Source organism: Pagrus pagrus (assembly GCF_965226575.1).
Source record: "Pagrus pagrus genome assembly, chromosome: 8".
NCBI classification, from domain to species: Eukaryota; Metazoa; Chordata; class Actinopteri; order Spariformes; family Sparidae; genus Pagrus; species Pagrus pagrus.
The window spans coordinates 6,529,484-6,543,865 of record NC_140192.1 but is presented as its reverse complement, the minus strand read 5'-3'; the positions used below and the strand labels follow the sequence as shown (position 1 = coordinate 6,543,865).

Sequence of the window (14,382 nt, the reverse complement as noted above, 5' to 3'; positions counted from 1 at the left end):
AGTCTGTGTGGATAGGTCTCAATCAGCCTTGCACATCTGGACACTGCAATTTTACTCCATTCTTCTTTGCAAAACTGCTCAAGCTCTGTCAGGTTGTACAGTGATCAGGCATGAAGAGCCCTATTCAAGTCCAGACCCAAGTTGTAGTTCTGTGGCCTGCTTGAAACACATGTGCCATATTCCTTCCATTTCTCAATGATGGATTTAACTGAACTCCAGGGGATGTTCAGTGACTTGGAAAAGTTTTTGTATCCATCCCCTGACTTATACTTTTCAATAACCTTTTTTACGAGTTGCTTCGACTGTTCTTCGGATTCATGTTGTAATTGTAGCCAATAATACTGATTAGCCAGTGACTGGACCTTTGAGACACAGGTGTCTTTATACCACAGTCACTTAAGACACATTCGCTGCACTTAGGTGATCTCCATTTCACTAATTGTGAGACTATTAGCACCAATCGGCTGGACGTCTGTTGAATTAGGTCAGTCACTTTAAAGGGAGTGAATACTTATGCAATCACTTCGTTTACATTATATATTTTTATTTAATTGACATTACTTTGTAGAAATCTGTTTTCACTTTGACATTAAACATATTGTTTTGTATATTTTTTGCATCTTGACCATGATTCCATTTATAAAAGCAAATTAAGGGAAAAACATCCAGGGGGTGAATGCTTTTTATAGGCACTGTATTTTAGGATAATATTTGAATGTAATTATTGAAACATTAATGTGTTCATCACTGTAATGTTGTAACCGGTAAACAGTGATGGAGTTTAACCGAGTACATTTACTCAATAACTGTACTTAAGTACAATTTTGAGGATCCAACTTGTATACAGTGTTTACATACATACATGTAAATATATGTATAATTTACTTTGACTTGTACCTTTGATACTTAAGTACATTTACCAACAGTGAATTACTGTTGATAGTTAAGTACATTTAATATCAGACACTTTAAGATAAGTAGTCTTAAATCTTCTTCTTTATCTTAGATCATTTTAAATACTTTACATACTCATGGGTAGCTTGTGAAAATACCTCCAGGGAACACAAAGCCTTACCCAATCTATAATAATCAATCATAATTTATTTGTTGATTATATTTTTTCTTAGTATTCTGACTGCAGTTAACAAGTTACTAAAGGTATCAAAAAAATGTAGTGGAGTACAAAGTACCATATTTTTCTCAAAATTTTAATGCAGTAGAAGTAAAGCTACAGTATAACATTACTTTAATACAAGTATCACAAAAACTTACAGTAGTTTCAATTAATTTCAACCAGTGTAAACAAACAAACAATGCAACAAAAAGGAACAACTTCATTGAAAATGCCTTATATACATTACTGATAAAAAAAAATTGTTTTTGTTCACAGTGATTCAAAGCACCAAGCTGCAGTTGAAGTGTGTGGGGGGTGTGAGTGAGCAGCAGGATTGCAAACTGCTCTGACTGAATCCTCCTCCGATCGTCACGTTCAGAAGCTCATACACCGTCACACTGCAAATAAAAACAAACACACACACACACACACTGAATCACAGCATCGCTCTTGTTTATCAGCTGTGCAGTGACGCTGATGTATTTATAACAGAGACAGAAATATCACTGCAGCTAGGTGAGTGATGCCGAGTACAGAAGCCATGAACAGTCATGGGTCAAACATATTATTATACCTGTTATATAGTTGTGTGCAGCAGGTGAGCAGTTGTGAACTGCTGGTCAAATTGGTGTTATTGAAGTGTGTGCTCAGGAAATGTGGGCACTGAAGATCAGGGATGTACAACATACCTGGGAACCCAGAGAACAGAAAAACACACGAGTGACAGGATATATTTATTGTGTATATCTAATATAAGGACATTATAGTACACTTTGCAAACATTGCTACCACAATAATTAAACTGGCAATAGTTAAGTTGTATGTTTTCTACTTGTCATTGTGAAGTAAATGGCATAAAGGAAATGTGTCTGCATGTGAGACATTGTTTTCCCCGGTCGCTATCCCCAGGTAATGGTGGAACAACAGGAATAACTGTTGGAACGCTACACTGCAAAAGATGAAGGACCCTGTTGATGGAGGAGGCCAAGAAGGTGAAGAACGGATGGGCATTCACTCAATGGAGAGTGCTACATGTTGTGTCAAAGTCTGTTTCCTCGCTGATATGCGTTTCCCTTTACCAGTGGGACCCGAGACATTTATTTCCACAGTAAGTAACAAAACCTGCCTGCTTATCAATACAACCGTGTGTTTAACACTGCCTTTTCATTGCACTGAAATCAGGGTTTCCAGGTCAAATTGGGATTCTTATGTTTGTTTGTTTTTTGCTTTGGACAGTAGCCGGGCTGTTAATGGTAGCCATGTTGCTGGCACCAACCATAATACCACAGGGACACGCTACAGTAGGAGGGAGGAATTTGAAAAGTTGTCTGTTTCCACTTTAAAGCAGTTTTTGAACTAACAGCAGTAACAGAGTGTTCAAGTTAATCTGCAAAATGTCACCAAAAGAGAAGCAAAATGACTACTAGGAGACCTAAAATAGATACTGTAGGAAGGTGGGGGAACTTTTACCGTACATATCTGAGCCCATTATCTCACAATGTAACCATGGTTTAAGAGCTGTATTAGATATTAAGTACAGTAATGTAAGAGGCAAAGAAGGGTACACGGTCACCTGCAATACAAGCTGTCATGAAACAGGAGACGCTGCCTGCAATCAGAGCTCTGAGGCCACAACTGGAGATGTCAGCCCGTCTTTCTGGAGCCATGGCCGCTGGAAAGAGAACAACTGTATGCTATAAAACAACAAAACGTTAACAGTCACAGGCACCTAACCGTAATGCTGAGACAACAAGAGAAATAGCAATTCATTTATTCATTAATTATGCAATATGCGCATAAAATATGATTTGTTTTATATAAAAAACAACAACAAATTGACAGTCATGATTCACTTTCCTGGGTTGCATAGAAAAAAGGTAGAATTTTACGATAAAGTAATCAAAGATAAAATCATTCTTTTTGCCTTTTGTATCCACAAGCTGCTTTTTGTTTGACATTTTCTTTGGCTTGCAACTATATAATTAGCACTTTCCACTTACTTTCATTCCTTTTTTGATTTAACAATTTTTTTCAAACACAATTTTGTGCTTGAAGGAAATTTCAGTTCAAAGCGCATTCATCAAGGACAACCCATTTATCTAACATGTCAGGGGTTTTAAAAATTATGAAAGTCAAACTATTTCATCTTGCTTCAAGTAGCCACAATTGCTACGCTGGAGCCTTTTCATATTCAACTCTCTTTCTTTTAGAGCTATTTTGACAACTACTACTTTCAAATCTTGACCTTGCATTTCGCATTTCTTTGGTTTTTGAATAGACAATACTTATTTCTACATCCTCCGGGGAGGCTTTTGTTGATTATACAAGGTCTTTTTTAGTGCCACACTTCTTTTGGCATCCGTTACTTGACATGTTGACAGTTGCGATGAGTGAATTCAATTCAAGTTCTGGAAATTTGCTGATGTTATTTGTGTTTGAGAATTAGGGCTGGATATCTGAGTTCCCTTTTGTTTTCCAGGCTATAAGGCAGCCACAGGCTAAATAAAACAGGCTTAACTTCTTATTCAGCCCACACAGGAACTTGCTTAAATGTAACAGATGGATTCCTCATCACTTACTCCCACTCTCGCCAGTCAAAAGAAAAAAAAAAACTCTTGAGTTTTCATCCTGTTTATTTCTACAGTACATGTGTGGCAGAGATGAGATCTCCTGTGACTGTGCTTTGTTTAAAACAGTTTGTTTTTTATATTTGGGGCGATTAAGTGCTGAATTATAATGATAACATGTTTACTTAATCAGTTTTCACTACCAAACTTTTGCAGCATATGGCGCCAGCCAGCAATTTTCTGCACTTTAATTTTCTCTTCGTCTCTCTGACATTACTGCCAACAGCTCAAGAGGTGGCACTTACACAGCGCTCCCACCAACATCCCCAGGGAGGAGAAGTTAGAAAATCCACACAAAGCATAGGTTGCGATGGTTTCAGAGTGGACCTAAAAAAGGAAACACATAAGTGGAAAAAACTTTGAAACCAACTTTGACACCTGTATTAAATTATACTTGTCACTGTTTCCTCAGTCATATGTAGCCGTTAAAGGCAAAAACACTGTAAGATGGTTAATTTCTTATGTTATGGGCCAATTTTAATATTTTTTTACCAAAGTTGATCATTTCAAATAATATACCTATACCAACTTGTGTCATGCAAGGACTTGGCACATAAGCAATGCTCTAAGTCTTCTCAGATGGCGCCCACACCACTGTCGTTCAAGGTTTAAGGTTCAAGGTTGCTTAATTACTACCCTAATGAAACATTTGTTGTGTCAATGGGAGATTCAGCATTCCAAAGTTAAAAACAAGACATCAGACAATACAAGTTTAGGGGACAACCAGACAAAAAACAACTACCTGAGCGAAGGAGCTGAACATCACTATTTAAAGGATGGGAACAGTCCTAAAATTAGAGCTCGCCTTACTCTTCAGCTGTGAAGAAAAAAAGATCTGATAGGTCGAGTTGAGACTCACCTATTTCTTGCTTGCCCATTTGATATTGATTAATAGAGTTTAGACAGTTTCCTAAGGCTGATTTAAAGCAACATTATGTAACTTTTTTTTTACCTTAAAATAATAGCTTCAAAATCATTCAGATGGTTCAGTGTCTTGTAGTAGGGTGAATGGTGTCTCTGTCTCTGTCCTGCACTCAGAAACTGTGGGCGGCGCCAAATCACACAAAATGCCAACTTCTACACAATGTTGCTTTAATTACCATTTACATACTGTACCTCCATTATTTTAGGGTGATCGATACCTCAAAACTTCTGGGAGTAAGATAATGGTGTAGTTACATAGCATCAGGAGAGAAAGAAAATAAAGCATTACACAAAGAGAATATGTCTTTTGAAATGTTTGTGATCTGACAATTAAAGTAAACAACATAATATCTTCATGCATAATTGAAAAATGACAACAAAAGTCAGAACGCCAAATGGCAGTAAGATGAAAATGTCTTATACTAAATGCTCACACTTAACCACATTTTGCCGTACAACCTCTTGTAACCTCAAAAGGCTCCCTGTGGAGTTTTTGATGTAAACAGACAATAATTCTGTTTACATTCACCACCACCCTCACCACTGTGTTTATCCTTGAGGCCTGACTAACGTGTTGACAGCATTTCTTCCCTCATAAAACATTTCCAGAGCAGATTTTTTTTGTGAGAGTACACAATTGTATTGCTGCTGGCCGTGCAACAAATTGCTCCTCAAGGATAATAAAGATTACCTTGAACCTTGAACCACGTGCATACTAACGCGCATACATGAGAGCAAACAAATTGGGACCCGATCATACCAATATTGCTACATAGCAATATTAGTGCTCCAAAAAACTCCACAAGGAAGTAATGTATTGTTTTTTATTCCTGGTCCTGGGGCCCTGTTGTGTATGTTTTAGATGTCTCTCTTCTGTCTGCTTCAACACACCTGATTCAAATGATCAGCTCATCATCAAGCTCTACTGAAGCCTGATAACGGCCCATTTATCTGGATCAGGTTTGTATGGGCAGGGCAGAACAAGAGAAAAACAATGCTTTAATGGAACAATTAACTAAAATTTAAATATAAACAACTGGCCCAACAGTGGTTGGTTCTTACCACTAAATAATATTCTCCAAGTGGACCAATTAATTCGACCAACAAGTGTGAGAACAAACCGTATGATGAGTGGTACTCACAGAAATAAACTGCTTTAAGTTGTTCACATATTCTGGCCCTCCTGCTTTCCGCCTCTTGATTAACTCCGACAATCTCTGATAGGCCACAAACTCATTGAGAAACGTCTTTATGCCGATCAGCTCAGCCACAATGAAACTGTCCTCCCAGGAAACGCCCATCATGAAGGAGAGAGGCATGAACACGTAAGAACAGATAAGCTGTAGGAGAGACAAAGACATATATGAATCAGTGTTTGAATATTTTTACAGTAGGTATATTAGAGGAAAGTTGGTGTATAAATTCCTCAGTGACAGGTCGTGGCATTACTGAGAAGCTGAGCTGTGGACAGTCCAACATCGCGCCCAGCCAGGAGAGAGCAGCATCGAAAAAGGCCAACAGTGCCAGGAAGGCAATGAGGTTGACAACAATGTTGGCAACTAAACTCACAGCACTAGATGCACCATGGGACACTGCCTCTAACACGTTTGTTCTCGCTCTGAGGAGAAAACAAAGTTTGAAATGTTATATATATTTAGTCTTCGCAACAGAATCTTATCAAAATAGCACCGTATCGTCTGCATACTGGTGTTGATGTGTTAATGTAATTTGAAATATTGACAGTTAAGTTTAAGCCACTCTAGATAATAAACCAAAAATGTATTAAACAGATAACTTTTGGTTCATGGTCAGGTTTTTGGGTGATGATGTTTTGTACCTAAGATTTCTTAACAGTTTGACAGCTTGAAACGTGTATTCAAATACATTTGTGGTTTGGAGTCAGTGTGCAGGTTTTACCTTTGTCATCACAGTTTGTATTGTGTATGCATATGTTTACATCTGTTTATTCTGTCATCTCCTACCCTACGTCCATTTTGAGATCCTGCCTGGCTGCAACTCTGGAGGTCTCCGTTTCAGGCCAGAAAGTCTTGGCGATGGCTAGGGAGGCTGGGGCGGACATCATCGATGCCGTCAACAAGTGTGATGCCTCAACCTCAAAACAGAGGCACACAGAACAAGACATAAATGTAGTGGTCAATCATTCACTTCCTGAAAAAAAGCTGTTAAAGTCCTGTGTACACTCTCAGGTAAGAGTCAAGGTCAGTCAAGAGTCTGTTAAAGGGTAACTCCACCAATTTTACTGTGGTGTAAAGTTTGTTTACAGGTCCTGGGGAGTATGTGAAAAAGTAGCATAAAGCCTTTAGTTGCTCCTGAGGAAGATACATCTAATAAATGGGCTCCAGTGATGTCATTTGGTGGCTAAATTGCATTGTAGGTAATGTAGGCACCATGTTTTGAAAAGGAAGAAGAATGAGTGAATAAAAAGGCAATATCTATGTGTCTGCTGTATCGTTTTTGATAATTTGTTCTTAAATTGTCTATGATGAGTCGAACAGTGTTATAGGAGTGCAATGCTAGATTTGCTACATCTCAAAATGTTCAGGCTATATTTTAAACAATGTTCTGAAAGTTGTTTTTTGTATCATGTCATGCTTATTCTTATTCCTATGGCTTAGGGACCTTACACATATCCCTGCTTGAAGTTGTGCTTGTTGTCATAACAATTACAAAACAAACACACAAAGTTAATTGTGTGTTTAGTTAACCACTCACGCTCTACAGTCACATCACTGACATTCCCAACCTAGCGTTGAAATGGTCACTAAAAGAGCAAATTGTTGATGAAATCAAGCCACAAACTGGACCTCCATCTTTGATATTTAGATTTTTCTTCATTCTTAAACACAGGCTTAATTGTGATAACCTCAGTGATAAACCATCCTCCCCTGCGTCCGCCTCCTCACCCCGAAGGAGATGTAGGCTCCTAAAATGGTACCAGAGATGCCAGCCAAACCTCCTGTCATCACAGCATGGATCTCAGAGTGACTTAGCTCACTGATGTATGGGGCAATCAAGAGAGGAGCCTCTGTCTGGAAGAGAGAGATCAGGACAAGGGGTGGGTTGATTTGGGACAAGTGGATTTACAGATTATTAATACTAATAGTAATTGTATCCACCATTGATTTATTTGTTGTTGTTTATTCTCTAAACTGTTGTTTACCTGTCCCAAGAATATATTTCCAGCTGCAGTCATCGATTCTGTTGGAGACGTTCCCATTGTAACCTGCATTATAAATCCAATCTGAGGAATAAATACAACCAAAATAACCAAATTGTGCACCCTCGTCGTGTCTTTAGAAGTCATCATTTGTCTTTAATTCCTTAATTCCTTTCTTACATCAAAGCTGCTTTAAAAATAAATGGTTTGAATAGTTGATTTGGCTTCAAATATTCCTGTGTGTATTTTATCCTCCCACTTCCTCACCTTGCAAATGAGCCAGGGCATGAAGCCAGTGTAGTAGAGGATGGAGATGACGGAGCTTAAGAAAACCAATATAGGCATCACCTAGAGAAAGTCCATGGTCATCATCATCATCATCATCATCATTGTAGTCCTCATCATCATCCTTCATAGTATATTTATATCCCTATACCCATGATAATCCAGATTTCTGGCAGTAGTCACTACGCTTCAATTGTTGTGGCACGTTTCCTCGATTTTCAGACTTTCACTTTTTTATTTTGGCGAGTGCAGTTGATAATTTTTTCTAATCATGTTTTTCATTTTACCAACTAGTTCTGGTGCTTGAGCCAATGGGTCACCTGCCCCACATAATCTGGATTGTCCATAAACCCAATCAGAACTAAGTACTAATGTCCATGTAGAGCATTTTTGTCCTTATTTTTGTCAGTGCTATCATTTTACTGTTGCCTCAGTCTTGTCCGTGTGCACCATACTGCTGTGTGTCGTACCTTGAAGACGAAGAAGTGGTCTGTGTAACTGGCACCAAACACAAACTCTGACCCAGCTTCTGGGTATGACAGGAAAATCTGTATGGAGGAGATTTTGATTAGTTAGAAACAGAAATATTTTTTTCTACAAAACTTTTTTTCCATCATTTACATTTAAAAAAATTAAGCCCTAAACAGTCATGGGTCAAAAACATTATCTCCTCCGTTCCCGTGATAACCAGTTAAATTATTATGACGGAATAAGAAATGTTGTTTTCCCAAGATAATGACATAATTATGATTCATAAGAGTGGACCGTAACGTACAAACTGCTCTGTGGGGTGGGTTCTAGGAGTTTCAAAGCAAACCATATGAATTTTTAGAGACCCAAATTGTTTTCTATGTACCCATTAACAACTAAAATGTTCTGCTTGTTGACACTTGCCAAGAGGCCATGTATGCTTGCTGGCTTGGCACTGCTGATCTAGTAAACATTAAGCTATAAGTAATGAGAGGGAACAACCTTTTGTTTTCTTGTGATAACAGATTCATTTAGCCCGTTATATCTGCATAACAAAGATCTCAAGAAAATGATCTTGTTATCTCGAGAAAACAACATTTATTTTTAGAGGAAATTATATGTTTGGCTGCTAATTGTTTAGGGCTTCTGTATACACTAACTGAATTGACCAAAAACAACAGATTTTTATGCTGGCAGAGTAACAGAAAACAAAAGAAGGACACAAGAAAATCAAGTAAGGGAAGAAGAAAAAGGAAGGAAACAAGGAAGAAAACAAAAGAAAGAAATGGACAAACACAGAAGAAGAAATCAAGGAAACAATTAAACAAAAGAAGAAAACTGTCTTAACTCCAGCCAGCTCATAACAATCATGCACTTCTACACCACCTGCTGTTCCCCCACCACTCACTCACCTGCTTCCCATTTTCCCTAATCAGCCTAGTACCATGCAGTATTCTGGTTCATTTCCACTAGTTTCTGCCAGATTGTCTATTTTGCATCCCCTCTAGCTCTTCAGCCTTATTTATTCTTTCCTGAACCCTTGTCTGTTTCTGTTTTGACATCTTCTCTTCACTGGATTAAACATGACAAGGGTTTTTCGTCTGTTCTGTGCCACGCTCATTACAAATACAAGAAAACAAAACAAGGACAAGCCTCTGAACAAAATCAGTTTGTGTGTGACTGTCTGTACATACCTCTGCTTGTTTCCCAAGCCACTGCAGTCCCCCTAAGCCAAATGAGGTCCTGAGGATCAGCAGGCCAAAGATAAACTGTAGCCCGATCCCCCAAAGTAGAGTTCGCCAAGACCACTGCAAAACATATGGTCGAAACACGTGTGTATATACGTGATCAAAGGTTTATTTGTCAGTGTGTGTGTGTGTGTGTGTGTGTGTGTATCCCTTACGCTGAATGGGTGTTTTGAGAACAGCATCATTAAGAAGATGAAGAGCAGCAAACCAAAGAAGGACACAAGCTGTCTGGTTCCTCGCTGGGCTGTGTCCAGTGCTAACCAACACACAACGGCCACCAGCAGTAACATGTATATAATCCTGGAGAGGACATACACAGATGAGACGGGGAGAGTAAGGATGGGATGGAAGTGGAGAAAGGCAGAGAAAGTGTGTACATCTGTCATATGTGTAACATATCGGCAAGAAGACAGCATGTGGTGAACTTCATGTACTCAGCTGCTGCAAGGATTACTGTGCAGATACCCGCTCAGTCAACAAGATTTGAACGATTAGCAGTTAGCAGTCGGCTTGGGGCAGCTTTATCAATAAATGAGTCGAGTCAATAAACAGTTTTTGTAAGTTTTGTAGTTGCGATCGCCCTGGTGCGAGATGAGATGCTATAAATCTTTATCAAGTGATAATTCTCAGTGTATTCGTGATTACAACTGACCCATTTCATACAGAAATCGTCATGTGATTCATTGTTAGTATGAAAATATTGATTATAGCTGCTTTAAAATTCTCTGTCGCCGCAGTTTGTAGACAGAAATAAACAGAAAGACAGAAATAAAACATACTGAAGGTCATTAAAGGTGCAGTATGTAAGAATTGGCCACGGACGCAGCATCACCAGACTAACCGCCAACTGCTGAGAAATCAAGGAGAAATGGTGAAATCAACACGGTCTGAGCTAGTCAACAACATCCGGCAGGCTTGACTCTCTGCTTTTGAAACGCTGCCAGTGGGCTATGAAGTCGCACACCAGGTAACAAAGACATGCCCAGTGGAACCGAGGGGTAAGACCGACCATATAGAGCTGAATAAACTGCATAATAGAGAGGCGGAGTTGGCCTTTAATGGCTGCAGGAATAAAAGAAGACTTCGTTTTAGGCATCTTGTGGTGGGGGCCTGAAGGAATGAGAGGTGGGTGAGAATCTTTAACCCCATGGTCACATCTTTATTAACCCGATTTGTTTTATGCTTGTTATATTGCTATAATATGCGTTATGTCTATATTGTGTCTTTTTACAGAGGTAACTGCATCTTTAGTGCCCTTGAGCTACTGCAATTACCTAACTTAATGTGCACTGTGGCACACGGCAGTTCCTCTCGCACTTTGCCATCAACTGCTCTTGTTTCCTTTTATGCTGCCCTGTTTGAATTCAGTACTCATGCTGGTTTCGCGAACAATGAATTTCCTCAGTCTGAGGACATCGTCGTTGCCAGGAGACCAAAAAAAAAACTCAAACTGCCTGAAGTTTTTTCTTGCAAATTATATACATTAGTTAAAGCCACCAAGAAGGATCTGGTGAAAGGCTCTCTCCTAACTTTGATTAGGAAGGTTTGGGTCCTGTGAGGTTATATAAATACTTCTGATCTTACAGTAGCAGTGCTTTGCTTCATCTCTCTTCTGATTTCCTGTCTTCTTTCACACATAATAAAAGCACCTGAAAATACTTTAGATAATATAATCTGTTCATATTGTCCATTATTCTTTACAGATCCATTATATTTCTAGACTCTGGTTTTCATGAATACATGTTATATTGCTATAAGACAACCTTAAACTGTAAAGTCACCTTATTCTTATACTGTTACTGCAATAATCCTGATTTCGATTGATAAATGATGATTATAGGATGTGTTACTATATCTACCTCCACATCTCAATACGTTGTATCATACTGGCCTAAAAAATAAAATAAATGAATAAGTAAATACACAATTAAATATATAAATAAATAAACCAGACAGGCTCTTGAGCATACTGGAAATCTGTCTGGATGCTATTAAACTGATCACAGTTAATACATTTGAGCTGCGTCTCATTCTCACCATCTCATCCTAAACCAGCATCTGCCGAGAAGATCTCTGATTGGATCGAGCTCCTCCCACATCCGGTCTCCATAGCGTTCCATCAACCAATCCCAGACCAGGAAGAACATTGTTAGCAAGGAGATGACCAGCAGCACGAAGGCCCGGTTGAAGTTCAGGACACATGCTGCTATCACGATGGCAATGGAGCCTAGAACACATTTAGCACTAAAATTCATTATATTCCACTGTGCTGACATCAGTTTACATGAGTGAGTGACTCTAATAATTTCTTATTTGATGCTTCACATTCTCAGGTTAAAAATACAGGATGATGTTCATATTGAACACGAATCCATGAGGTCTTGTGTGTTAAAAGGATCATTTCACATTTAAAACTTCTGTTTTTATATTTTGTTTAAATGACACCGCGTGCTGTGATCTGTGAGTGTGAACGCCCTCTGACTTAAAAAAGTAAAAAACAAACTAGTACTTAGTTGATGAACAAATAATGAGTTGGTGGCTGAGGAATCCAAAAACATTGTCCTCGTAACAGATCCAAAAGTTGGAATGAGGGTTTATTAGTTTCTTTGGCTGAGCCAGCGGTCTGAAAAATTAACTTTTCCTCTTCAGGAGTGCTGAAAATTAACAAAACTTTTCACAGCGGCGGGACCTGTAAAGATGGTGCAATTTTCTGAAAAGCAGACGTATCTCTAAAATATTTATAAAAAAGGACAGAGGGGTCTCTATTAGACTGACTTCAGAGCAACATACCGAGTTGTGTGAGGCATATCCAGCTGTACTTTCTGTTATTACCTTTGGATCAATACAATATCTCCATACCACTAATTGCTGCACAAGCAAATGCATCAGTGACAAACATACACACACACACACACACACACACACACACACACACACACACACAGTCCACATGTGTTCTGATGAGCCACTGCTTGATTTTCTAATTAACAATTGTTAATTAACAATTGTTGATTAGAAAAATGTTCTGTCTCTATTTCTCTGTCTATTACACACACACACACCCACACACACACACACACACACACACACACACACACACACACACACACACACACACAGACACACACTCTCCCTCTAATGTCAATACGCTCCGAGGCACAGAGCAGCTCCGCTATAACCAGCGCAGCTAGTTTGCAAAAGACAAACTTAACAGCCCTTTACAAGCCGCCCTCACGCAGACGGAAAGTCCTAAAGCAAGAATAGAAATTGATTTTTCACTATAGGTAGATGTGGAAATTTAATCCTATGTGGCTGCAAAAGTGCCGAACAAAGAAAAATCAATTGTACAAGAACAGAGGACACTTTCTACTCCAATAAAATGAAAACATGATGAGAGACTCCTTCATGCTGCACGTTTAAGGAAGAAGTTACACTTGCTCAGGTTCATATTAACACAATGTTCAGCATGCAGAGGCCAGACAGAGACCTGCAACCCATTTAGAGCCCTGAGTTACACTTTAACAGATGCTAACAAAGATACTCTACCTGCTGCTAAAACCAGGTGTGCACACAGGCGGATTTGGTCTCTGTGCTCTGCCAAACAGCGCTGGAATGCCTCCATTTTCTTCTCCAGCAAGCTGGGCACACAGAAAAGGGGGAAGATAAGAGGGTTAGATAAGGAGACGGGACGTAAGTGTTACATCAAAGGGGACAGGAGAATGTCTGCTGATGAAGAAGAAGCGAAGAGAAAACCTGACTGAGGAGTGTGAGACAACCTTTTGTTCTGTCGGTCTGTGTTTTTGTGTGCATCCTCTACGTCTTCAGAAGTACTGTCCACATCAATGTGTATGTGGTCCTGCTCCTGACACACACACACACACACACACACACACACACACACACACACACACACACACACACACACACACACACACACATGGTAGTATGAGGATAAGTAATATTACAACAGGTTGCTTGCACAGTTACACATATTTACTTAGAATCTAAATACAAACTGCTGACTTGAAGCAGATCTTTGTGTTCCTGTGTGCACATGTGTCTCTGTATGTACAGGTGTGTCTGAAGGTCTGAAGCAGCTTACTTATCCTGCTGAGACTGAAGCACAGACCAACAAACTGCACCGTGCTTGTTTGGCAAACAGCTCGTGCAGCGACAATTTAGGAAAAAAAACAAGTTGCTAAAACTCGATTCCCAAAACTATTTCATGAAACTATTTGAATTTTTTGACTGATGGGTTCTGAAACATGTCCTGTCCTTTTACAAACACGGTTATTCAAGAATACCTTGAGAAACAAGTCTCCACTCGATACGCATATTTTGCTTACCTCTGACTCAAAGGCCACATTGTCTTTACCCCTTTTCTGACTCTTCTTCTCTCTTTTGTTCAGCTCCATTGTTTTGCTGTTCGCTGCTGCAAGTCTTTTTTTAAAAGACACCTGTCTGTCCTGCCCTTTTCCCCTCCCATCCTCCTCCCTCCTTCTGTGGCTCTCTTTCCCTCCCTTTCCCTCCCTGCTC

General features: G+C 39.2%; 1 protein-coding gene across 1 annotated transcript; it reads right to left on the bottom strand.

Annotated features, from left to right (window-relative positions):
• Nucleotides 1–1,192: 1,192 nt before the first annotated feature.
• LOC311261870 (solute carrier family 28 member 3-like) lies at nt 1,193–14,261 on the bottom strand (the record flags this gene model as incomplete). Its single annotated transcript, XM_084360883.1, has 17 exons — nt 1,193–1,512; nt 1,689–1,803; nt 2,688–2,786; nt 3,987–4,068; nt 5,808–6,005; nt 6,115–6,283; nt 6,648–6,778; nt 7,590–7,715; nt 7,847–7,927; nt 8,111–8,191; nt 8,599–8,676; nt 9,793–9,906; nt 10,002–10,146; nt 11,884–12,073; nt 13,393–13,484; nt 13,623–13,708; nt 14,193–14,261. 17 exons carry the CDS (start codon nt 14,259–14,261, stop codon nt 1,395–1,397), a joined length of 1,974 nt encoding a protein of 657 aa, XP_084217009.1. The 3' UTR covers nt 1,193–1,394.
• Nucleotides 14,262–14,382: the final 121 nt, after the last annotated feature.